The sequence below is a fragment of the Pinus tabuliformis genome, chromosome X (assembly GCF_031772625.1).
Source record: "Pinus tabuliformis cultivar Carrire ecotype Pingquan chromosome X, CPIR1, whole genome shotgun sequence".
Taxonomy (NCBI): Eukaryota; Viridiplantae; Streptophyta; class Pinopsida; order Pinales; family Pinaceae; genus Pinus; species Pinus tabuliformis.
Window position 1 is genome coordinate 804,796,277 of NC_142308.1, and position 25,737 is coordinate 804,822,013.

General features: G+C 38.7%; 1 protein-coding gene across 3 annotated transcripts in view; it reads left to right on the plus strand.

Annotated features, from left to right (window-relative positions):
- The window catches only part of LOC149142237 (uncharacterized), a 229,431-nt gene that overhangs the window by 191,734 nt on the left and 11,960 nt on the right, over positions 1-25,737 (plus strand). The window contains exon 13 of one of the 3 annotated variants that reach the window (XM_089446733.1): positions 1,793-2,214. The exons of the other annotated variants lie outside the window; for them this stretch is intronic. Coding sequence (XP_089302859.1) covers positions 1,793-1,834 — 42 coding nt within the window. The 3' untranslated portion in view covers positions 1,835-2,214. Of the gene's footprint in view, positions 1-1,792; positions 2,215-25,737 lie in introns of those variants that run through there. 3 annotated transcript variants of the gene reach the window in all.

The following is a 25,737-nucleotide window of genomic DNA, read 5'->3' on the forward strand; positions in this document are numbered from 1 at the left end:
TGTTTCTTCATAGTCCTCTCCTTCTTTCTGGGAGAACCCTCTTCCCACGAATATCACTTGTACTTCTCTATGCTTCCATATACTGCATGCTTGATCTTGTAGATCCACTTGGAAGTCACCACTGACTTCCCCTTAGGTCTCGACACAATTTCCCACACATCATTCTTCATGATGGACTGATATTCCTCCATCATGACATCCTTCCAAACTACTTGACTATCTGCTCCCTTTGAACTAGGAGCTTTTCCAGTCATCTGGCATGGTTCTATATGTTTGTACAATTCCCCCTTCTTGAACATGAATCACTCTTGTTGAGTTTATGCTCGATCCTAGGAGAATCCTCTTGCCACAAACTTTGCTTCCATCTACTAACAGAGCCTTGGTAGCCTTCACTATGTACATGCAAACGTCATTAGGAGGCCATGGAAGAAACGATTATAACCAAGAAAAAGCTACAAAAACAAGAGACTGACTAAAAATAAAGTAATAACAATCAAGAAAAAAAAAAGATATGAAGCACTTATCTTTTGATTTGAGGATTATAGGGAATTGTCAACTCCCTCTTAATCCCTGCTTCCTTGCAAAAGGCAATGAGGTCCTTGGAAATATATTCTCCTTCATTATTTGTTCCCAAAACCTTGCCTTGAACTCTCTATCTGTACTGTCTTAAATAATAAGATCATCTGTATTGTCATTGCTAGATCTCTTCTAATGTGGATGCTCATTATCATCAATGTTTGTTGTTGAAGCATTCTGATTTCCCTTCCTCTTTCTATCATTCTTCCCTTCAGGACACTTGTTTTTATAGTGACCAAAATTGTGACAACTAAAACAATGAATATTTGACATATCCTTCTTCTTTTGATCCTGATTGAGAGCAGGTCTTCTACCTGTATTACTTCTTTGAAATTTTCCACAATTTCTTCTTCCTCTACCATTCTTCGCATGAACTGCAAATGCTTGGGACTTGCCATCTTGAGGTCTCTGAATTTTCTGCTTTGATATTATCCAAGACTCCTCTTGAGTACAGGCAATCCATAGTTGATCAAACTTTGGAATTTGTGATTTGCCACAAATGCTTGATACAAATGAATCACATGTTTCTGGAAACCCATTAAGAGTCACAATCACAGGTTCTGATTCATCAATATTTTCTCCAATGGATTTGAGTTGATCTCTTAAATGAGAGATCCTCATAAAGTAGGAAGCCACAGTATCTAATCTAGACATCTGCATATCAGGAAGTTGATTCCTTAAGGTCATCTTCCGACCAATGTTGTCGACTACATACAATCCCACTAGGCATCATACATTTCCTCTGAAGTCTTCAGCTAAGAAACAAATGGAAACAAATGGTCTTTGATGGGTTCAACAATAATTCTCTTGGCCTTAATTTCAGTATTCTTGTGTTTTAGCCTTTCCCTCAATACCCTGAGGTTCAACAATCTTGCTTGTTGAAATTGTAACTAGGTTTGGTATTCATAATTGTTCTTATATCAATATATATTTTATGTAAAAATAAAAGAAGAAAAAATATTATTATTTTCTACCATGTTCTTCATGCTTTGTTTTGGTCAAAAGAAAATGTAAAAGGGCATGTTCTTCATGACCCTTGTGAAAAGAAGAATGTTTGAATTGGTGTGTCATTTGGCCTTCCAAGTTGCCAAGTCAGCCCTCTAGAAAGACAAGTTGACTTGCCCAAAGGACATGTCCCTTCACTTGAACAAACAACTATATATTGGCACATATCTTCCACCATTTGGCCACTAACTCGGGTCTCTTTTGTGAAAAGCAATTCGGGTCTGTGGCATGGAATTTGAAGCACATAAAATGAGTTTTCTGTGGCACCTTCTATCTCTGTGAATGCAAGTTACATGAGACACCATTATCTATGTGATGTGAGCTACTGGAAGGCACCATTCTCTGTGGGATGTGAGCTACAGGAAGACACCATTATCTCTGTGAATGCGAGCTACAGGAAGACACCATTATCTCTATGGTGTGAGCTACAGGAAGACACCATTATCTCTATGATGAAAGCTACAGGAAGACACTATTCTCTGTGTGATGAGAGCCACCGGAAGACACCAATCTCTGTGTAATACGAGCTACAGGAAGGCCGTCATCTTTGTAAAACAAGGCATCTAAAGGACAAACAAGAAGCGTATTGGTTAACTATCTTGTGAACATAACATGGCAGGGTTTGGAGGGCTGACTTGGCATTTGGATCAGTGGTTAGTTTGACTTGGATTTCTCTTGTTGATGAAAAATCTATAAGGAAAGGATTGTTGGGTTTTCCCCTTGTGGGTTTTTCCCTGCCCTCTGGCCTAATCTCCGGTGTCTCTTGTCTCTTGTGCACTTTATTTATATCTTTGAATGCATAATTTCTTGATGACAAAAGTAAATGAAGTAAAAGCTAAAAGGAAACATAGATAACAATCACAAGTAATTATCATGTTAAGAAATTCTACCTTGCATTCGAATTTCAACATAGCATCAAAGCAAAGGTGAAGGCGAAGGACACAATAAACATAAGGACAAAAAGAAGTAGAGGAATACTTGCTTGGGATCTATGATTTGGTATGAAAGTCTGAGGCATAAAATCAACATTATGATCTGAACTCCGTGACAGCCTAAACTGTGTTTAAGGGATGAGATTCCTGAAGGTAATTTTCACATTCTTTGTGATTAGTATTTTCTGTATTTGAGGGCTGAAGATCTCTGAGACTAGCTTCTGTGCATAGGGACGAAATCTCTAAGGCCAATTTCTGTGTATAGGGCCAAGATCCCTAAGGTACTTCTCTGTGGAAAAGGAACAGATCACATGTAATTTATCTCTGTACTATTGGGTCACATTCCTGTGCAATAAGAGAACTCAATTCTCTATGCCATCTTTGAGATTATAATCAGGTTGAAAAAGGCTGACTTAGCACTTGTCTATGCCAAGAATTCTTGTAAGACTGTGAAATGTTTTCAAGGCAAAAACAGACTTATAACCACAGCAAAGAAAATCTGAAGGTTCTCAAGATTGGTAGCAAGTCCTCACTACAGCAATCCAGAGTCTATAGGTCAAGTCTAAACCTTTGACAGATCCGAGCCTTTATAAATTTATGTCAGGACTGATCTATTTTATGTCTGTGGAACCCTGTAAAGAGGTCCAAGTTACCTCGTGGCAAAGTGATCTTCAAAGTTTAAGACAAGTCTAGAAGATTAGTACGAATAATGACTTTGAAGCTTAAGAAGAAGACCATGTATGACAACCAAATCCCTCTCTGTGATTGAAGCAAAATAACTCCAATCCTTTGTGGGACAGTGACATAACTGTGCCTTGAATCAAAGCCAAAGTCTACATAATTATGATCCCTGTTTGTGAAAGAAAACTAGACCAATTGAGGGCCGACTCTCCTCAAGGAACAATGCAAGTATTGACAAGATGAATGCATTGTTTCATGACTGGTGAAATTGCCAATAAGTATTTAGGTCAAACTTCCCTGAACTGTGTTCAAATTTCCCAGAAGAATTTCAGTTAAATCTAGAATTGTGTTCAAATTTCCCAGCATAATTTCAGTGAAACTTTGGTCTTTTTATCCTGTCTTTCCTTCACACGTGTGAATAGAAGAACAGATCATTTATTGTTGGAAGAGTGAGTGAAATTGGAGGAGTGCCACTCGTATTTATATGAGTCAAGGTGGGGTGAATTTGACCAAAAGTCATACCCCTTCACATGTGGGGCCGACCTGTCATTTTAGGGCCTACATGAGCTCCAAAATAATAATTTAAATTTAATTTTCTTTTTCTTTCAAGGGATGACATACGTAGTTGGGGAATAGCTCCTACCACTATCCAAAATTCGACACTCCCTCTTAGCTAGGGAGGTATTCAGCTTGACTTCCTCAAATGTCCCCTTTGCTGAAAAATTTCTCCATCCCAAGAAAAGATTAAATGAGTTCGCTATGTTAATGTATCCATCCAATTCATGTTAATTCCAAAACCACATGGAAATCGTCCTGCATCAGTGTCATGCAAAGGATCCAGTTACCCACTAGCCAAATACCCTTTGTAAATGATCTAGTCACCCACTAGCCAAATACCGTTTGGCGATATGGTTAGGTACCCCCTAACTAGAGTGAACACAAGACTAGTCTTGGGTCAGAATCTATCCAATTCGTCGCTTGGAACCATGTTAGTTTCCCTGACTAATGATGAAACCCTGGGCCAATTTACCATTCCCTCATGTCGTCACATGATACTTGAATGGTAAAAGCACTCACCCGATGATTTGGGGCACTTTCTCTGCCCACTAGCCAAGTAACCCTTGGAAATATGGTTAGAATCTTCTTACTGGAGGAGCACTCTGGGCCCTGATGCTCTTTGGGCCATTCTCCCTAGCTACATTACATGACACCCAGTCAATACCCTTGACCTAGGGAGAATGTCTACCCTTGATGCTACAACATCAAAACTCCCTCTCACCAAGGGAGGAATTCTCAACCACTCCAAGCTTGTCCCTGAAATAAGCGAAACTTCGTCTAGGAAAAAGTATTTGTAATAATGTTAGCAACTTGCCCATCCGTAGAAATGTATTGGAGCCTCATTGCTCCCTTTTGTAACATATCTCAAATGTAATGGTGCTTGATCTCTATGTGCTCTGACCTGGATTTTCATGGAAAAATAGATTTTTTGAAAGCTTCACACAACTTTGATTGTCACAATATATCACAGTTGTCTCTAGCACTTGATCAAAAAATCTCGTGAGCAGCCTCCGAAGCCACATTGCTTCACAACTCGCCAAACTAACTACAATATACTCAACCTATGCAGTGTTGAGTGCGACAGATGTTTGTTTCTTGCTCATCCAACATATCAAAGCATAATCCAAACTAAAGCACCATCCTAATGTTCTCTTCCTATCTTCTGCATTCTCTGCCCAATCTAAATCTGTATGTCCCTACAGTTGTACTTCGTCATTTGAGACATATCTCAATCCATATCCAACTATGCCATGCTGAAACCTCAACATATGTTATGCTGCATGCCTTTGCTCAACCATAAATTGATCGTCACCACAACTACTTTTCAATCACCCTAACTAGGTTCTCCCTTTGACACTGAAACAGATCTTGTTGTGGCAAACCTGGCTGCTTCCTTTGCCACTGTTGCTTCCTATTCATTGAATCATATCTGTTGTCTAGCATGGTCCACTCATAGAAGGCATACTACTCTTAGAGACCTCTTGTTTCTCAGCATCTCAATCACATGACATCCACTTGGACGGTGGGGCCTTCCACTTTTCCTGATTGTTTGTACATCATGGGATCCACCAAATTTGAATCAAAGCCTCTCAGCTTCTTTAGATTGGTTATCATGGGAGTGGTCATGGACTTGCAGTCCATTATCACAAACCTCTGAAGGATCGTAATAATATACTTCCCTTTGACCAAGGAAGACCTCACCCGAGTTCTACCGCACTTCTAATCCAAGTAGCAATGCATCAAACGTAGATCATCTCGAACTCAGAGGTCAGCTCCATCTTACACTTGATTAATGATATTTTCTACTCCTATAAAAAACGAGTAATCAACATATAGCAACAGAATCATAGGCTCACCTTTAACATCCTTGTAGTAAAGATTAGGATCGACATCATTCTTGGTGAAACCAAGACTCATAAGGTATCCATCAATTTGAGAATATCATGCCCGAGGTGTCTGCTTGAATCTATACAAAGCCTTCTTTAGTTTGCGAACATGAGATTCCCTCTCATGTACCTCAAAGCCCCGAGGCAACTCTATGTACACTTCTTCTTCCTCAATTACTCCATTGAGGAAAGCGATCTTCACATCCATTTGATGCAATTTCCAACCCATAATAGAAGCAACAGAAATAATAGTTCTAATAGAAGTGTACTTGGCAACTAAAGAAAATGTTTCTTCATAGTCCTCTCCTTCTTTCTGGGAGAAACCTCTTCCCACGAATCTCACTTTGTACTTCTCTATGCTTCCATATACTGCATGCTTGATCATGTAGATCCACTTGGAAGTCACCACTGACTTCCCCTTAGGTCTCGATACAATTTCCCACACATATTCTTCATGATGGACTGATATTCCTCCATCATGACATCCTTCCAAACTACTTGACTATCTGCTCCCTTTGAACTAGGAGCTTTTCCAGTCATCTGACATGGTTCTATATGTTTGTACAATTCCCCCTTCTTGAACAAGAATCACTCTTGTTGAGTTTATGCTCGATCCTAGGAGAATCCTCTTGCCACAAACTTTGCTTCCATCTACTAACAGAGCCTTGGTAGCCTTCACCATGTACATGCAAACGTCATTAGGAGGCCATGGAAGAAACGATTATAACCAAGAAAAAACTACAAAAACAAGAGGCTGACTAAAAATAAAGTAATAAAAATCAAGGAAAAAAGTGATATGAAGCACTTATCTTTTGATTTGAGGATTATAGGGAATTGTCAACTCCCTCTTAATCCCTGCTTCCTTGCAAAAGGCAATGAGGTCCTTGGAAATATATTCTCCTTCATTATTTGTTCCCAAAACCTTGCCTTGAACTCTCTATCTGTACTGTCTTAAATAATAAGATCATCTGTATTGTCATTGCTAGATCTCTTCTAATGTGGATGCTCATTATCATCAATGTTTGTTGTTGAAGCATTCTGATTTCCCTTCCTCTTTCTATCATTCTTCCCTTCAGGACACTTGTTTTTATAGTGACCAAACTTGTGACAACTAAAACAGTGAATATTTGACATATCCTTCTTTTGATCCTGATTGAGAGCAGGTCTTCTACCCGTATTACTTCTTTGAAATTTTCCACAATTTCTTCTTCCTCTACCATTCTTCGCATGAGCTGCAAATGCTTGGGACTTGCCATCTTGAGGTCTCTGAATTTTCCGCTTTGATATTATCCGAGACTCCTCTTGAGTACAGGCAATCCATAGTTGATCAAACTTTGGAATTTCTGATTTGCCACAAATGCTTGATACAAATGAATCACATGATTCTGGAAACCCATTAAGAGTCACAATCACAGGTTCTGATTCATCAATATTTTCTCCAATGGATTTGAGTTGATCTCTTAAATGAGAGATCCTCATAAAGTAGGAAGCCACAGTATCTAATCTAGACATCTGCATATCGGGAAGTTGATTCCTCAAGGTCATCTTCCGACCAATGTTGTCGACTACATACAATCCCACTAGGCATCATACATTTCCTCTGAAGTCTTCAGCTAAGAAACAAATGGAATCAAACGGTCTTTGATGGGTTCAACAAGAATTCTCTTGGCCTTAATTTCAGTATTCTTGTGTTTTAGCCTTTCCCTCAATACCCTGAGGTTCAACAATATTGCCTGTTGAAATTGTAACTAGGTTTGGTCTTCATAATTGTTTTTATATCAATATATATTTTATGTAAAAATAAAAGAAGAAAAAATATTATTATTTTCTACCATGTTCTTCATGCTTTGTTTTGGTCAAAAGAAAATGTGAAAGGGCATGTTCTTCATGACCCTTGTGAAAAGAAGAAAATTTGAATTGTTGTGTCATTTGGCCTTCCAAGTTGCCAAGTCAGCCCTCTAGAAAGACAAGTTGACTTGCCCAAAGGACATGTCCCTTCACTTGAACAAACAATTATATATTGGCACATATCCTCCACCATTTGGCCTCTAACTCGGGTCTCTTTTGTGAAAAGCAATTCGGGTCTGTGGCATGGAATTTGAAGCACATAAAATGAGTTTTCTGTGGCACCTTCTATCTCTGTGAATGCAAGTTACATGAGACACCATTATCTATGTGATGTGAGCTACCGGAAGGCACCATTCTCTGTGCGATGTGAGCTACAGGAAGACACCATTATCTCTGTGAATGCGAGCTACAGGAAGACACCATTATCTCTATGCTGCGAGCTACAGGAAGACACCATTATCACTATGATGCAAGCTACAGGAAGACACTATTCTCTCTGTGTTGAGAGCCACTGGAAGACACCAGTCTCTGTGTAATATGAGCTACAGGAAGGCCGTCATCTTTGTAAAACAAGGCATCTAAAGGACAAACAAGAAGCGTATTGGTTAACTATCTTGTGAACATAACATGGCAGGGTTTGGAGGGCTGACTTGGCATTTGGATCAGTGGTTAGTTTGACTTGGATTTCTCTTGTTGATGAAAAATCTATAAGGAAAGGATTGTTGGGTTTTCCCCTTGTGGGTTTTTCCCTGCCCTCTGGCCTAATCTCCGCTGTCTCTTGTCTCTTGTGCACTTTATTTATATCTTTGAATGCATAATTTCTTGATGACAAAAGTAAATGAAGTAAAAGCTAAAAGGAAACATAGATAACAGTCCCAAGTAATTATCATGTTAAGAAATTCTACCTTGCATTCGAATTTCAACATAGCATCAAAGCAAAGGTGAAGGTGAAGGACACAATAAACATAAGGACAAAAAGAAGTAGAGGAATACTTGCTTGTGATCTATGATTTGGTATGAAAGTCTGAGGCATAAAATCAACATTATGATCTGAACTCCGTGACAGCCCAAACTGTGTTTAAGGGACGAGATTCCTGAAGGTAATTTTCACATTCTTTGTGATTAGTCTTTTCTGTATTTGAGGGCTGAAGATCTCTGAGACTAGCTTCTGTGCATAGGGACGAAATCTCTAAGGCCAATTTCTGTGTATAGGGCCAAGATCCCTAAGGTCCTTCTCTGTGGAAAAGGAACAGATCACATGTAATTTATCTCTGTACTATTGGGTCACATTCCTGTGCAATAAGAGAACTCAATTCTCTATGACATCTTTGAGATTATAATCAGGTTGAAAAAGACTGACTTAGCATTTGTCTATGCCAAGAATTCTTGTAAGACTGTGAAATGTTTCAAGGCAAAAACAGACTTATAACCACAGCAAAGAAAATCTGAAGGTTCTCAAGATTGGTAGCAAGTCCTCACTACAGCAATCCAGAGTCTATAGGTCAAGTCTAAACCTTTGACAAATCCGAGCCTTTATAAATTTATGTCAGGACTGATCTATTTTATGTCTGTGGAACCCTGTAAAGAGGTCCAAGTTACCTCGTGGCAAAGTGATCTTCAAAGTTTAAGACAAGTCTAGAAGATTAGTACGAATAATGACTTTGAAGCCTGAGAAGAAGACCATGTATGACAACCAAATCCCTCTCTGTGATTGAAGCAAAATAACTCCAATCCTTTGTGCGACAGTGACATAAATGTGCCTTGAATCAAAGCCAAAGTCTACATAATTATGATCCCTGTTTGTGAAAGAAACCTAGACCAATTGAGGGACGACTCTCCTCAAGGAACAATGCAAGTATTGACAAGATGAATGCATTGTTTACTGACTGTGTGGCCGCAGAACTGAGGTAACCCTAGCCACGATGGACTATGAATAAGACCGAAACTTCAGTCATGTCCAGAATCATGAAAGCTTATGCAACAAGGACCGAGCATCATTAAGCCTCAAGCCTATAATGTTACTACTGTAATATCCCCAAATTTGTGAGCATAGCAGTCACTAAGGAATTTTGCCCAATTTTAGTAATATTAATTAAAAATGGACAAATATTATTGGAAAAAGGTGGCTAGTAATATTTTATTGGAGAATAGTGGCAAATTATTATTTTATTAAATGGTGGAAAAAGTAACTTGGTGGAAAATGGTCCTCACCAATAAAATAATGTTAAAAAAAGAGTCTAGAGACATGGGGAAAAAATATAAAAAGAGGATGGACTCATTTGTGAATTATCTTTTGACTATTACGTTTCATCTTTCATATTCTCTTGGGGCTGTTTAGCACAAAAAGAAAGGTGTTGTTTAGCACACGAATTCCAAGCTGACATTCCACCTTCATTTTGGAGAATTTTGAGTGTCTCCCTAGTGAGGAAGTTTAGGAGTCCAATTCAGGGCTTCTCTTGAGCTTGTCGCAGGAGATTAGATCAACTTTGTGCATTTTCTTGGCACAGGAGGGTTTTGTGGTACATTTTTTGGAGCAACAACTGGGGTTAGAGATTCTGGGCTTTTGGAGAGAGTTTTCCTTGGCTATAGCAGGGGTTTGTTGGTATTTTGAAGTGCAGAGATTGAGAGAATCTCTAGGGCAAAATTTCTCTCATTTATACAGTGCACAAAGCTCATTGGTTGAAGATTGCATAGGAGAGAAGAGCAACAGATTTCAGGAGAGATTGGGGTTGGAGATAAACCCTGTTTTTATAGGAGAATTTGTATGGAGTTTGGATGGCTATTCAACAGTTGTTTGGAGCAGATTTGAGGAGAGCATTTTCAGCAGTGCGCAAAGTCTACTTGGTAGAGCCATTCGCACTTTTTGGGGTCATTCGGGTTAGATGGAATTGGGCCAAAGTTCAAATCCTTTCCGGGTTTTGTTGGGATTGGTGTGTAGAGGCCAGGGTTAATTTTTTAGAGTTTTTTGAATGATATACAGGGAAGAAACCGAGTAGGGCGTATAGCCAACTAAAGAGACATTTGCACCATTTTGGAGGGCTTCTTCATCATTTGCATTTAGCCCAAACCGTTTCCGGGTTTTTGGAGAGGAGTTTAAACCTAAATTTTTAGAGCATTTCGAGAAGTATTCACCCCTAAGATCAACATTCTAGCCAACAATCAACAACTGATTATTTCTAGGTAGTGCGCAAATCACTTGGGGCCATTTCTAACACTTAGGTTCAAGCTCAACTCATTTTATATACTCGTTTATCATAAAATTAATAAAATGGCTCAGATTGTGTTGCTAGACATTTTGGTGTTTTAATTGCTATGTATGAGTTCCAGTTTATTTATTGTTCTTAGTCCATTGCTTGGTATTAGTTATTAAATTCTAGTTAGGAATATTATAGTGGCATTAGAACCATGATCTTGACCAGTTGTGGGTAGCCAATTAGATTATGGAATATTTGGGCATGTATGCACAGTGATGGGTTAAACCATAGACAACCCATGGCTCAAGGAAGATTTAGTATTCATGAATTCTGGGGTGGAATCCACTGGAACGATGAGAGGTTGGCCCGGTTGAGGAAGGTGTCGGACCAGATCCATCCTCATCCTTACAACAAAGACACTAGAGGTAAGCAAGCCATGGGGTGCAACCATCTACACTTTGTGGGGAAAGTTGATAGAATTAGGGCACCAGATCTCCTCAAAAGGAGCAGACAGGACATGGATAGTTAGAGGGTGAGAACAGGGGGCACTTTTGACCTGACTTTAAATATCAGGAGCCTGAGGAGGAGGTTGAGCATGCGGTTGGGGGCACACAGGAGTGTGAGGAGCTTGTCTATGTGTCCAGTGTGATGTAGGAGTCACCCTTGTTGGAGATCCCTATGGTAGCTCTGATTGACATCCTACTGGAGGGAGTATAGCATACAATCAGAGGGCCATATATTGATGAGGTGTCCAGAGCTATGACCGAGTTTACAGATGACCGCTGCCCACATCAGTTTCATCAGTTTGAGGCCAACCTTCTAGTATTGAATAAGAAGGCCATGATAGTACGAGATGCCATTCTGTAGCAAAACGAGGAGCTGGAGGGCATGAGAGCAGTTTGTGTCGAGTCATCGGCCAAACTGACTCGCGTTGGGGAATGATTGGATTCCTTAATGGTAAAACAAGAGTACACATTGGAGTGTCAAAGCATCCCTCTTTAGACATACATAGATGGGGCTTGTAGTACTAGTTGGTTGCCTCTACACGTTGGAGAGGGAGAGGCAGAGTCACCTCGACAAATTTTATGTTTTGACCAAGATGGTGAGATGAGGTGACATGAGTTGCACAGGATGCAACATTCACAGGATGGAAGGCTTGTTTTGTGTATGAGAGTTTGTGCATTTCGTTCCTCTCTTGGGGTTGGATGGTGAGAGATTATGAGTTGGTACACGATGGAATGGGTTAGGTGTCGAGATATATTCCTGGCCGTTCCGCAAGGGTTGTGGGTTACCAGAGGGGCTCCAGGGCCAGACTATTGCTGGGATCTAGGTGGGATCCCCCATCACATCAGGAAATTGGTCGGTGATAGGAAAATCTTTGTGATGGATCCAGTGCTTGAGTACATACACACTTTAAGATTTCCATCTGAGTTTCGGACAACCCTACTGACAGGATCGATTGATAGGGGAGTAGGTAGATTTCGTGAGTTGCCATGGCAGGCTGGCCATACATGGGGTCATAGGAGGATCAACACACTCTGACATGGGTTGATCAAAGGAGGTGGGATAAACCGACCACCAGACAAAGCGTTGTATGAGGATGAGCATTTTTCACGAATATGAGGGGCGCAGAGGTCATAGAGCAGCAACGCCTTAGTGACATTGCCATTGGCACTTAGGGAGGTTTTCTTGTCAGATCTCTCCTGAGAGGATTAGGAGGGGAGGTCCACTCCATCCAAGGTTATGGAAGTGTGGTAGTAGAGATGGCGACCTTGATAGGATTCAAGATGATGCATATGGACTCATTATTAGACCTTAACATCCAGGGGTATATAGGGGCATGCAGCGGTGCGCAATAGTATGCGTTGGAGCACAGAGGTGTGCAGGGTTGCACCGTGGTGTAGGAGGAGTGATTCACATCACACTGCATTTCCTCATAGAGTGACAAACACATCGATACAAGAGGGATACCAGTTGATCCGGGATGATGTAGCATGTAGTAGGGTCCGATGGTGCACAAAGATGTGTGACTGGGTTTAGTTGTATTCCAGGGGACACCAGGATACATGGTTATATGTAGTAGTGTGTGAGGCTGCACTGCATACTAAGGGAGTGCTACTATTAGGGAGATTCCTTGACGAGGATGTCAGGCATGCCATTGGGGTGGACACACCCAGGTTGGGAGAGTGTATCGATCATACAATGGGCCGGGAGCATCCACATGGGTTCTTGATCATACCCATCAAAACCCACACATATTCCACTTGTTGGCACCACGTGTAGTAGAGGGGAGTCTTGTTGTGTTCGATCCAGACCAACAGTGTGGATAACAGGACTTGGGGGATTTTCTTGAGACGACGCTATGACATTCAGTGCCTTAGGGGCACGATATATATTCTCTAGTGGAGGAGCAGGGTCGGCGCACGAGTTGACAACCACAAGCTAGGAAATGAGGTGACCTTCTGTAGAGGTGGCATATCATTCATCACTAAGCCTACACCTGGGGAGCTGGTCATGGGGGAGATATGTGCTACTCTTTCCACAGGGCACGTCGGGATCCTGCATGAGCAAAGGATACCATGTATGACTGAGGCAATTTTCCAGTGGGCGTTCGGGCTCTAGACATTGTATTGGCACATTATAGAGAGGGCAAATGGCAAACGTAGTGGTGATGGTTGGCAGGAGTAAGATGGATCCACATACACTGAGTCAATTGTGAGTATCAAATACCCATCTATTGGCTACATTCAAGGTGTAGCTATTCGACACATGTGGTTTCCAACGATCATTAATACTATGCAGTGGTAGGCACAGGGAATTTTAGCATGCATCAAATTAGTTCATGATATATCGAGCCTATATTTTGATTGCATGCAGTGACTAGAGGTAAGGCACAAATGGATTCCAATAGTTGTTAGAGCTATGTTGCAACAAGTCTGGCTATGGGATCTAGGGATTCAGTTGGTTGATGGATCACTCTGTTTCATGATGAGCGAAGTCATGGCAGAGAGTGATCTAATTCACTCTTGGGTTGACACATGGGGGTTCGTAGAGGCCTTCATCATATGGTGAGGCAGGCTTTCCTTGTTGCTGCACAAATTCAGGGTTAACTTTAGATATGTAGGCTTTGGCATCATGAAGATGCTTGGGCAGGATGTATTTGGCCTTTATCAGTATTCACCATCAGGTTCCAAGAGAGGAGGATACAGTATGCGCACGATGGGGAGTTAGTTGTAATCAGAGTGGCACAACATCGGTATGGTGGCATCTTTTTTAGATTAGCATGGGACCCTGGTATCAAGGGATTCATATCCGACAGTATGGTGCACGGATTCAAGGTAACTTAGTGGCACATTTGGGACCCTGATATTGTTTGCAGTGACAGTTTGGGTCAGTAGAGAGAGGGAGAACTTGTTCGAGCATTGCCTGAGGACAACCAATTTTTGGCGGGGAGGATTGTAATATCCCCAAATTTGTGAGCATGGAAATCACTAAGGAATTTTGCCCAATTTTAGTAATATTAATTAAAAAGGGGCAAATATTATTGGAGAAAGGTGGCTAGTATTATTTTATTGGAGAATAATGAAAAATTATTATTTCAGTAAATGGTGGAAAAAGTAACTTAGTGGAAAATGACCCCCACCAATAAAATAATATTAAAAAAGGAGTCTAGAGGCATGAGGAGAAATTATAAAAGGAGGATGGACTCATTTTGTGGATTAACTTTTTACTATTACGTTTCATCTTTCATCTTCTCTTGGGGTTGTTTAGCACAAGAAGAAAAGTGTTGTTTAGCACAATAATTCTGAGTGGACATTCCACCCTCATTTCAGAGTGTCTCCCTAGTGAGGAAGTTTAGGAGTCCAATTCAGGGCTTTCCTTGAGCTTGCTGCAGGAGATTAGATCAACTCTATGCATTTCCTCGGAATAGGAGGAGTTTGTCGTACATCTTTTGGAGAAACAGCTGGGATTATAGATTCTAGTCTTTTGGAGAGAGTTTTTCCTTGGATGTAGCAAGAGTTTGTTGGCATTTTGAAGGCCAGAGATTGAGGGAATCTCTAGGGCTGAATTTCTCTCATTTATACAGTGCACAAATCTCATTGGTTGAAGATTGCACAAGAGAGAGGAGCTGCAGATTTCAGGAGAGATTGGGTTGGAGATAACGCCTGTCTTCATAGGGGAATGTCTAGAGTTTGGGTTGTTATTCAACAATTGTTTGGAGCAGATTTGAGTAGATCATTCTCAGTAGTGCACAGAGTCTACCTAGAAGAGCCATTCACACTTTTTGGGGTCATTCAGGGCAAACATAATTGGTCCAAACCCTTTCTATGTTTTGTTAGGATTGGTGTGTAGAGGCCGGGGGTTAATTTTTCAGAATTTTCTAAGCGATATACTAGGCATAAACCTAGTAGAATGTATAGCTAGCTAGAGCCATTCACACCATTTTGGAGGGCTTCTTCATCATTTGCATTCAACACAAACCATTTCTGGGTTTTTCTAGGCTTTTCTGGGTTTTGGAAGAGGAATTTAGAGCTAAATTTTCAGAGCATTCTGAGAAGTATTCAGCCTTGAGATCAACATTCCAACCAATAATCAACAACAAATTATTTCTGGTAGTGCGCATATCTCTCTAGGGCCATTTCTACCACTTGGGTTCGGGCCATTTTTCTGGGTTCTGTTAAGCTTGCATAGCAAGCCCAAGTTCCAAAATTTCAGCCCATTTTATGAACTCTTTTATTATAAAACTAATAAAACGACTCAGATTGTGTTGTTGGACATTTTGGTGTTTTAATTGTTGTGCATGAGTTCCAATTTATTTATTGTTCCTAGTCCATTGCTTGGCATTAGTTGTTAAATTCTAGTTAGGAATATTACAATTACTGTTGACAAAATCTGAAGATGAAGTTCATTCCTGAAGGAGGACAGGTAGGGTTGAGATAATACTTTTCATGAGGTACATATAATCTTTTGTTAATATATCTAAAAAACTATGCATAAATTTATTTCAAAGTTCTCTTGAATCTATTGACTACTAGATTCATCAATAGGATGATCTTAGGAATATGTAATCTTCGTAGTATATGCCTATCATATTACTTGGATTGCTAGATCTTCTAAGTTATAAAGAAAATCTCATCTAGGAAATAAGTATAAGCCACTAATCTTATTGAAAGACATTACTAACATTTGATGTATTTTAGAAGATCGTATCCTCTCCCTCTTGAGGATAAAAATACAAGCAATATGATAGGTGCTTCGATCCTTCCTTGCACACAAAGACTTAGTTTCTAAAGTTAGACAATCAGAAAGCTCCATCTCTAAGTATAAAAGGCATGCAAATGACAATTTTAAGGTTTGCAATTAACACTTATAGAAATTGCAAATCTGAAAGTTGGCAGGTTTTGGAGGATTTTGGATAATGAAGCATCTAGGGTGTTGAGAAATCTAGGGCATTCAAAGTTAACAATTTCTCTGCTTGATAATTGCTTGTGATGCACTTTTACTTCTTTATCTTATAGTCTTTTCTCCATTAGCTTATTAATGTGTTCTTTCATCAAGACAATTACCACAATGCATAAAAGACAAGTGAAACAGTATGTAGGCTTCTTCAGCCAGGGCCAAAACCTCTCACCTCTTGAGAGGAAACCCGATCAAAATTCTTCTTCTAGATCGTCAATTGATAAGTACCAAGACCATGACACAAACCCTTGACTCTAGTATCCTTTCAAGAACCTTGTCACTAACTTTGATGCTCTGCCTCTTCCTTCCTTCACCTTTCTTCTTGATCTTGAACTGCACTCCACGGATCCTTCTAGAGAAACTCAATCTCTATCCTTCTCACTTTTCCTTCACAACTTTCCCTAGATAATCTTGGTCTCTAGGTATTTTCTTCGACCTCCCAGAAGAAACCTTCTCTTGCTGCCCCAGAAGAAACTTTGTTGCCTTAACTTCTCACTGCCCAGAAGAAACTTCGTTGTCCCAGAAGAAAGTCATTTTCACTGATCTAGAAGAACCCCTAACTTCACATTACCTAGAAGAATCCTCTTTCTCCTTCTTCGCACTTCTGCTTCTTCCCTTTCTTTGCACTTCTTCTTGTCTCAATGCAAGTCGAGTTGCTTGCGTTCAAATGGAGGACGAGTGTGAGTATATATACACCACATCACATGTCCTTTAGGCTGACATGTCTGTTGGAGGTAGGCCGACTTGTTCTAGAGAGTTCCTTCATCATTGCAGGTCGACTTGAAGAGGATAGATGACAAGTTTTTGGAGGATACTTTACATAGAAAATATTGAACTTTTACGAAGTGTAACATGACTTCATTACATGACAATGAATCTAACATTTTATGACTAGATGAAAAATAAATGCTAAAGACTCTCAATGGGGGTCTTGACTCAAAAACAAAATCCCTTGCTCATGAAACCCATGAAGCAAGTCAATAAAATAATTTTATTTTTCTTATTTACATCTCCTTACATAAAATCATAATTACATGTCATTATGCATTAGGGGAATTTTGACATCTAAAATGGGCCTCCTAAGGAAATTATAAAATAATAGTGGAAATAATAAAATAAGATTGGATTACATCATCAAATTTCAGAGGGAAAAAAGAAAAAACTATTTTTTCAACTCGTATTTTCAACTTATCTTCCTATGGGTTTGCTCAAATTTCGAGCACAAACACTTGTTGGATGCATAATTTGATTCATCATCCAATGAGTACCCATGTTCCATACTTTTGATGGACCTTGCTACACAAAATATGAGAAATACATGAAAAATGTGATTGCAATCATGCTTTTTTCATGCATTTCTAATTTTTCGTGTAGTAGGGTACATCAAAAGTATGCAAGATGGGTACTCCTTGGATGAGGAATTAAATTTTGCATCCAACGAGTACTCCCTACCGAAATTTGAGTAAAACCTTAGGGAGATAAGTTGAAAATACAAGTTGAAAAAGTAGTTTTATTATTCTACTATTTTTAATCTTTTTACTTTTTTACTCCAAAAATGGCGAATCATCCCCCATGGTTGACATCATCATCTTGAATCCTATTAGTTCTTATAAAGTTTATTTTGGTTGTACATTTTTCTTAGGAGGCCCATTTTAGACCTCAAAATTCCCTTAATGAAGATTGAACCTAGTTACACTTTTCAACGCTCCCTCTTAACTAGGGAGATATTCATAATGGTACTTGGACTTTCTCAATCTGAACAATCTCTCATAAGAATAATTCAGTTTTGTAACTCATTTGTATAACATCATATCAACCAGCATTGTTATATAGCAAGGCCTTGACTGACAACTCTATCTCTCCATAGGATCAGAGCACAATGCTAGCGAGACCAATGATTTATAGACATACTTATCTCTCTAGGAACATCCCCCACCGAGTTCACTCAGGATATGCTCCACAAGGACTATTCTTTTCTTGGACTCCTCAGTCCTGCAAAAAATATCGGTCCTCCACGACTACTCTTACTGTTGGATGCCCTATCTCATCCTCAAAGAGCATCGGATGCCAAATGATTATACAATCCTCCATTCTGTCTTCCCAAGTGAAGAACAAAACAACATGTCTATCTCTCCTTTTCAAACTAGGAGGACATATTCCATTAAAGGAATGTACTCATTCCTATCACAAAGGAATGTACCTAAGCTCCCTTATTAGGAATTTTCTAAATTTCTTCCAAGTAAGAAACTTCTTTTCAGGCTCCCTCTTAACCATGGAACTATCGCAGCCCCTCATGTGGAGATCTTGAAACAACTAGCTGCTTGAAGAGCTCCTTCCTTCAATGTCATGAATTTCTTCTTTGTCAAGGAGTCTTCATCTTTAGGAACTTCTACATAGGGCACAAATCATCCATCACTTTATTCATGAGTTAGTCATGTCCTCAACTCATCACGAAATGATCCATCAGAGTTTCCATTTGGCTTTGCTTCATGCCATTATGTTTTTGTGCCATATTTTTCGAAGGGACATTACATCCTTCTATATGGTCCACTTGGAATTCATCCACAGATTTCCCTTTGGCAGTGCTACATAAGCCCATCCAGATATTAGTTCAAAAATAATCAATGAACACTTCAAATCAAAATTACCTTTGTGATGATTTTTTCACCATGACATCTTCTTGTAAGTATCAACATCCTGTATGCAGATACACACATCTCCCATTGACATCCATTGTCAAGGGTCTCTATTCTTTTTCGACTTCCATCAAAGTCTTCTCATCTTTTCCGGGAGATACTCTTGTCCCATCTTCTTGGACTTCGGATGTTGAATTCTTTCTACCATTGTTGCATATTATCATGATCTATTCCTGTCTCTTCTCACACACTTCATTCCCAGGAGCTTCCAATCATAGTTCCTTGATTGTGATTAACTTCCTCATGATTCATGTGAGAACATATTATGTTGATTTAATCTAGTGTGACTTGTGATTTGTTGTGATTCTTCGGAGGAGGAGATCCTTTCTTCTCTTGATCAGATTTCCCAGGATGGAAGTAGTGATCCACATTATCTGCAACCATATGACATGAATTTCATACTAATCTATGCGAGCATACATACCTCATCTTTTCTTTCAGTCATCCAGATTTCCTGTAGCATCTTCATTCGAAAGGACTTTATCCTTTAGACCTGCTTTCCTGTTATGTCATCATACCATTATTCCTTGAATCCCACAAGTTGGAATTCTTGATGAAAACCTTGCTTTTTCTTTCTAAATCAGTGAATCCTTTGATAAGGATTTCATCAGAGAAACTTTGAGGATGTTTCATATCCTAACCCGAAAAATGTTTTCTTTATTGACTATGATGTTCCCAGTTAATGATGACCTTTGCTTCTTTCTAATGAGGTTTTCCTAAGAGCTTCTTATTCTTTGTAATCAGTAGGACTTGTACCACACATACTTTCTACTTCCCATGTCATGAGCTCTTACTTCTAATGCTTCTATCATGCTATTTTCTGATCTGATGCATCCTATCTTATTTAAACTGCACCCTATCTATAATTTACAAGTGGAAAGTACCTTCTATAGAAGAAGATCATCTTAGTCATAGTAGAGATCTTTTACTTCTTCATTCTTAGGATTCTTTGTCTTTGGTTCATTCACTTCATCAGTAGAATAGTCTTCTTGCTTGTCCCTCTTATGATTAGGACAATCTTTCTTGTAGTACCAATATTATGACAACCATAGTGTCTTTCCTTAGCCATGTTCTTCTTTTTCTTCTTTGGAGTACTAAACTTTCCAAATTTTCCTTTTCGTCTTGACATTATTTGTTCCCTTCTATCTGATCTTTTGTCACTTTCATTCTTCATATTGTCTTCCTTTGCCTTGTAGAGATACCATAATCTGATGAATGGGATAGATTCCTGTTCCCTAGTAGCAATGAGGTTACCTTGTTCATCATTTAATGCATTTAGAATAATGAAGATTATTTCGTTATCAGATACCATCTCTCCTAGATCCTTCAGTTGACCTTTTATTTGAGACGCCTTTGAGAGACATGATGATATCCCTTCATCCTTTGACACCTTCAATTTATGAAGATCAGATCTAAGTGATAATATCTTTTTTATCGTGCTTCTAGAGAAAAGTTCTCCCAGCGTATCATATATTTCTTTAGATGTCTCTGGTTTGGCTACATAGGAAATGAGTGGATCTTCGATGGAATCCTTAAGAATCTTTTGAGCTCTGAGACCCCTTTCCATGTATTCAGACAATGCTTGTTCTTCGGATGGCTTGGAGACCTTCCCATGGACATGATCAATGACTTCATTTACTTCGAGGACAATGTCTATCCTTCTTTTCCATACAAGGAAGTTTGATATCCCAACCAACTTTTGGTCTTCCTTGAAAAATGAAGTCATTTTTACTAAATTGTATTATAATAAGAGGTGCTTACTTGTGAAGATCAAATCTTCAACTTGATGATGAACTTGCTGCTTCTTACTTCAAATCTTTTGGTGAGTGAGGACCACCTTCTATGAGATCTTCAATAGAGAGAGGATTGATTTAATCTTTCTTAGATTTGAAGAGCTTCCACTTACTTCGATGACGTGATGATATCTGAAGCGCTTCTAGTGCTTCTAGGGTTTCAGTCTCTCTTCCTACTTCCTTCTTTGATGTAGGGTTTCTATGATGTAGATCTCGATTTTCTTGCTTTGATGCCTTTCTTTGAAGATTGATTCTATTGTGTCTACTTGCTTTTGATCTCCCCTTCTTGTCTTCAACACCTAAGCTTCGATACCATGTTGAGAAATCTAGGGCATTCAAAGTTAACAATTTCTCTGCTTGATAATTGCTTGTGATGCAATTTTACTTCTTTATCTTATAGTCTTTTCTTTGTTAGCTTATTAATGTGTTCTTTCATCAAGAAAATTACCACAATACATAAAAGACAAGTGACATAGTGTGTAGGCTTCTTCAACTAGGGTCAAAACCTCTCACCTCTTGAGAGGAAAACCCATTCAAAATTTTTCTTCTAGATCTTCAATTGATAAGTACCAAGACCATGACACAAACCCTTGACTCTAGTATCCTCCCAAGAACCTTGTCACTATCCTTGATTCTCTGCCTCTTCCTTCCTTCACCTTTCTTCTTGATCTTGAACTACTCTCCATGACTCCTTCTAGAGAAACTCAGTCTCTATCCTTCTCACTGTTCCTTCACAACTTTCCCTAGAGAATCTCGGTCTCTAGGTCTTTGCTTCAACCTCCTAGAAGAAACCTTCTCTTGTTGCCCCAGAAGTAACTTCGCTGCCTTAACTTCGCAAAGTGCCCAAAAGAAACTTTGTTGTCCTAGAAGAAAGTCGTTTTCGTTGATCCAAAAGAAACCCTAACTTCCCATTATCCAGAAGAATCCTCTTTTTCCTTCTTCGCACTTATGTTCTCTTCCTTCTTCGCACTCCTGCTTCTTCCCTTTCTTTGCACTTCGTCTTGTCTTAATGAAAGTCAAGTTTCTTACGTTTAAATGGAGGATGAGTGTGATTATATATATACCACATCACATGTCCTTTAGGTTGACATGTCTGCTTGAGATAGGCTGGTTTGTTCTAGAGATTTCCTTCATCGTTGTAGGCCAACTTGAAGAGGATAGATGACAAGTTCTTGGACGATACTTTACATAGACAATATTGACCTTTTACAAAGTGTAACATGGCTTCATTACATGACAATGACTCTAACATTTTATGACTAGATAACAAATAAATCCTAAAGACTCTTAATGGGAGTCTTGACTCAAAAACAAAATCCCTTGCTCATGAAACCCATGAAGCAAGTCAATAAAATAAATTTATTTTTCTTATTTACATCTCATTACATAAAATCATAAGTACATGTCATTATGAATAACAGACCTAGTTACACTTTTCAACATAGGGTTTGTAAACCCTAGCTAAAGCACAAATAAGAAAAATCCTAAGCATAAAATCCTATGGCTAATCATTTTTGTTGGAAGAAGAAGACCTAGCTCTTGAGAAAGACATAAATGACATCATGTTGATAAAGGACTAGGATGGTTATAATAAGTACAAGATTAAGATGGAGTTGATTCTCTTCTCAAAAGATAAGTACCCTGGATGTCCTTTCTTTGATTACTACTATTATTATTGTCTTCATCTTTGGATAGTCTTTTGTACTTTGCTTAATTATATTTTTTCTTCCACAGTATTTTCCTAATAACGTTTGCATGTCAATAATAAGAGCTGCCCAAGGCTTGACAACAAATGAAAGAATGGGAAGAACATAGCAAAGCATAAAGACTTTTTGAATTATGAAAGAAAATGAATAGAGAAAGAGAGAGAAATTTGAAGTATGCATTAGATCTAGCATACACTTCATAGCAGCATAAAGGTTCTTTGGATAAGAGGAATATGTTCATGTTAAGATGATTACCTCAAATACAAGAGTTATCCCAGATTTTAAAGAGGAGCCTCATGATTGAAGAAGACCTTATACTTTGGGAAAGAAGGACTCATGAACAAATATTGACTTCAAAGAGAGATGGGAACAAAAGTTGACATAAAATATCTTACACTACAATTTGGAACCTAAGGATACATTGTTTGGGTTGGAAGTGATGATGATGATTAGAGATATTATAGATGGTTGGATCTAATATGGTTTTTTGGAAGAGCATGAAGCAAGATTTTGTTGCAATGTAGAGGCAAGAGATATGGTAGTTTGTACAATAAGTTGTGAAGCTGTTTTCGGCTCCGTAAGAACATTTGATGAATTATTTGACAATGTGTTGAACTTGATCGTGATACTCTATAAATAGTTTTAGAGAACTTGGTTTTTCATGGAAGGTCAAAGAACTTTATGATTCAAGAATATGGTGCATATAGGAGCCAAGAAGCTACAATGGATCTCCACGAACAAACAGGTAGTCGATGCATTGATGAAGTCTCTTCCTAAGGGATAAGATACGTATGTTTTACACAAGCTTGGGCTTTTGGATATCTTCTCCCTGGTTGAGAGAGTGTGAGGATGGACACCATGTTCTCCATGTGTCATGTGTTATGGGCAGGACTAACTGCTGTAATTCTTGTACATGAACAAAGATAGGGAGAATGGTGGATTTGATAAGCATCAAGGACAAACATTCTTGAGTCATGTACTGTGACTAAGACTAACAACAATTAGTCAAGTACATGGACTTGGTTAAAGAATGGTTATGTGGATATAATTTCGTTGGAATTAGGAGGAAATGTTCATGTGAGGACATACATTGGTGAACCGAGGTGGGGTATGTGCTTTGAGAGGCGGTGGTGTCCTATTGAGTGCCTCCCAGCATTGTGCTATGATCTAGTGGAGATATAGAGCTTACTTGATAAGGCCTTGGTATTTTGAAAATGCTAGTTATGATGATGTTATCATCATTGATGGTTATCAATATAGATCCTTTCTTATAGAAGTCTTCGACTTGAGAACATCCCGATGATTCATTATGAATACCTCCCTAGTTAAGAGAGAGTGTTTAAATTGTAACTAGGTTTGGTCTTCATAATTGTACTTATTTCAATATATATATTTTAGTAAAAGTAAAAGTAAAAGAGGAAAAAGTACTATTATTTTCTAGCATGTTCTTCATGCTTTGTTTTGGTCAAAAGAAAATGTAAAAGGGCATGTTCTTCTTGACCCTATGAAAATAAGAAAATTTGAATTTTTGTAAGTGTCATTTGTCCTTCCAAGTTGCCAAGTCGACCCTCCAGAAAGACAAGTTAGCCTACCTAAAGGATGTGTCTCTTCACATGAATGAACAACTATATATTGGCACATATCCTCCACCATTTGGCATCTAACTCTGGTCTCTTCTATGAAACACAATTCGGGTCTGTGGCATGGAATCTGAGGCACATAAAATGAGTTTTTTGTGGCACCTTCTATCTTTGTGAATGCAAGTTACATGAGACATGATTATCTCTATGATGCAAGCATTAAGAAGACATCATTGTTTGTGGGATGTGAGCTACAGGAAGACACCATTATCTTTGTGATGCGAGCTACACGTAGACACAATTATCTTCGTGATGCAATATATAGGGAAACAATATTATCTGTGTGATGCGAGCCACTAGAAGACACCAATCTTTGTGTGATGTGAACTACTATATCTGTGTAATGAGAACTACAAGAAGGCCATCATATTTGTAAGACGAGGCATCTAAAGGACATGCAAGGAGCATATTGGTTAACTATCTTGTGAACCAAACATGGAAAGTTTGGAGAAATGGCTTGGCATTTGGATCAATGGTTAGTTTGACTTGGATTTCTCTTGATGATGAAGAATCGATAAGGAAAGGATTGTTGGGATTTTCCCTGGCCTCTAGCCTAATCTCTGGTGTCTCTTGTCTCTTATGCACTTTATTTATATCTTTGAACGTATGATTGCTTGATAACAAAAGTAAATGAAGTAAAAGCTAAAAAGAAACATAGATAACAGTCACAAGTAATTATCATGTTAAGAAATTCTACCTTGCATTCGATTTTCAACATGGCCTTGCACATATTCCATGACATTCTATTCTACTCTTCCAAGCCCAAAAATTTGTTGCACCTTCCAACTTATTTTCAACCTTAATAGAGGGATCCATCTGGTCAAAGATTTGGTCAAAGATTTGATTGCAGAATAGGTGTCTTCAAGGAATGATCTCACTAGTCTTTCTTCACCAAATCTCTGATACCATGTTGATTTTCTGGTGCTAAATAGACAAGCACAATTTTCTGCAACTAATAATTACTTCCAATGATATATGATAGTATTTTAGCGCAATCCATAATATCATTTAGCAATTAAACTTAGAAAAATCAACAATAAATGCAATGAAACAATAAATATCACAGTAGAAAAGCCATGCGTAGTAGACACCAAAATTTTTCCTTAGGAAAACCAAACTCGAGAGAAAACCCAACAATCTTTTCTTGGAGAAATTGTTTAGCTCAACAAAAGTACAATATGATATTTTTCAAGTCGAACTTGGTCAATCCAAACCAAAAGACAATTCGGGTCAAACCTAGTCAAATATGTTGAAATTCGACGTTTTACAACTACTAGTCAACCCGGGTCAAACATGCTAGAAAAGCTCAGTCAACTAGCAAGAAAACTTGGTCAATGATGCCAAGAAAACTTGGTCAATGATGCCAAGAAAACTTGGTCAATACTGCCTAGAAAACTCGGTCTTTCCCAAAAAACTCGTTTAGACAACCTAGAAAATATTAAATGGACTTGCCCAAAACTGTGGTCAAACTACCTAAAAGTATCTCTGTCAAATTTCCTAGAATTACAGTCAAATTGCCAAGAAGAATTTCGGCCAAACTTCAGTCTTCTTCTTTCCTCTTTTCTTCGCATGTGTGGATAGAAGAATAAATGATTTGTTGTTGGATGAGTGAGTGAAAGTGGAGGAGTCCCCCTCAAAAATTATGAGTCAAGGTGTGGTGACTTTTGACCAAAAGTCACACCCCCTCGTATGTGGGGTTGACCTGTCATTTTGGGGCCTACATGAGCTCCAAAATAATAATTTAAATTTAATTTTCTTTTTC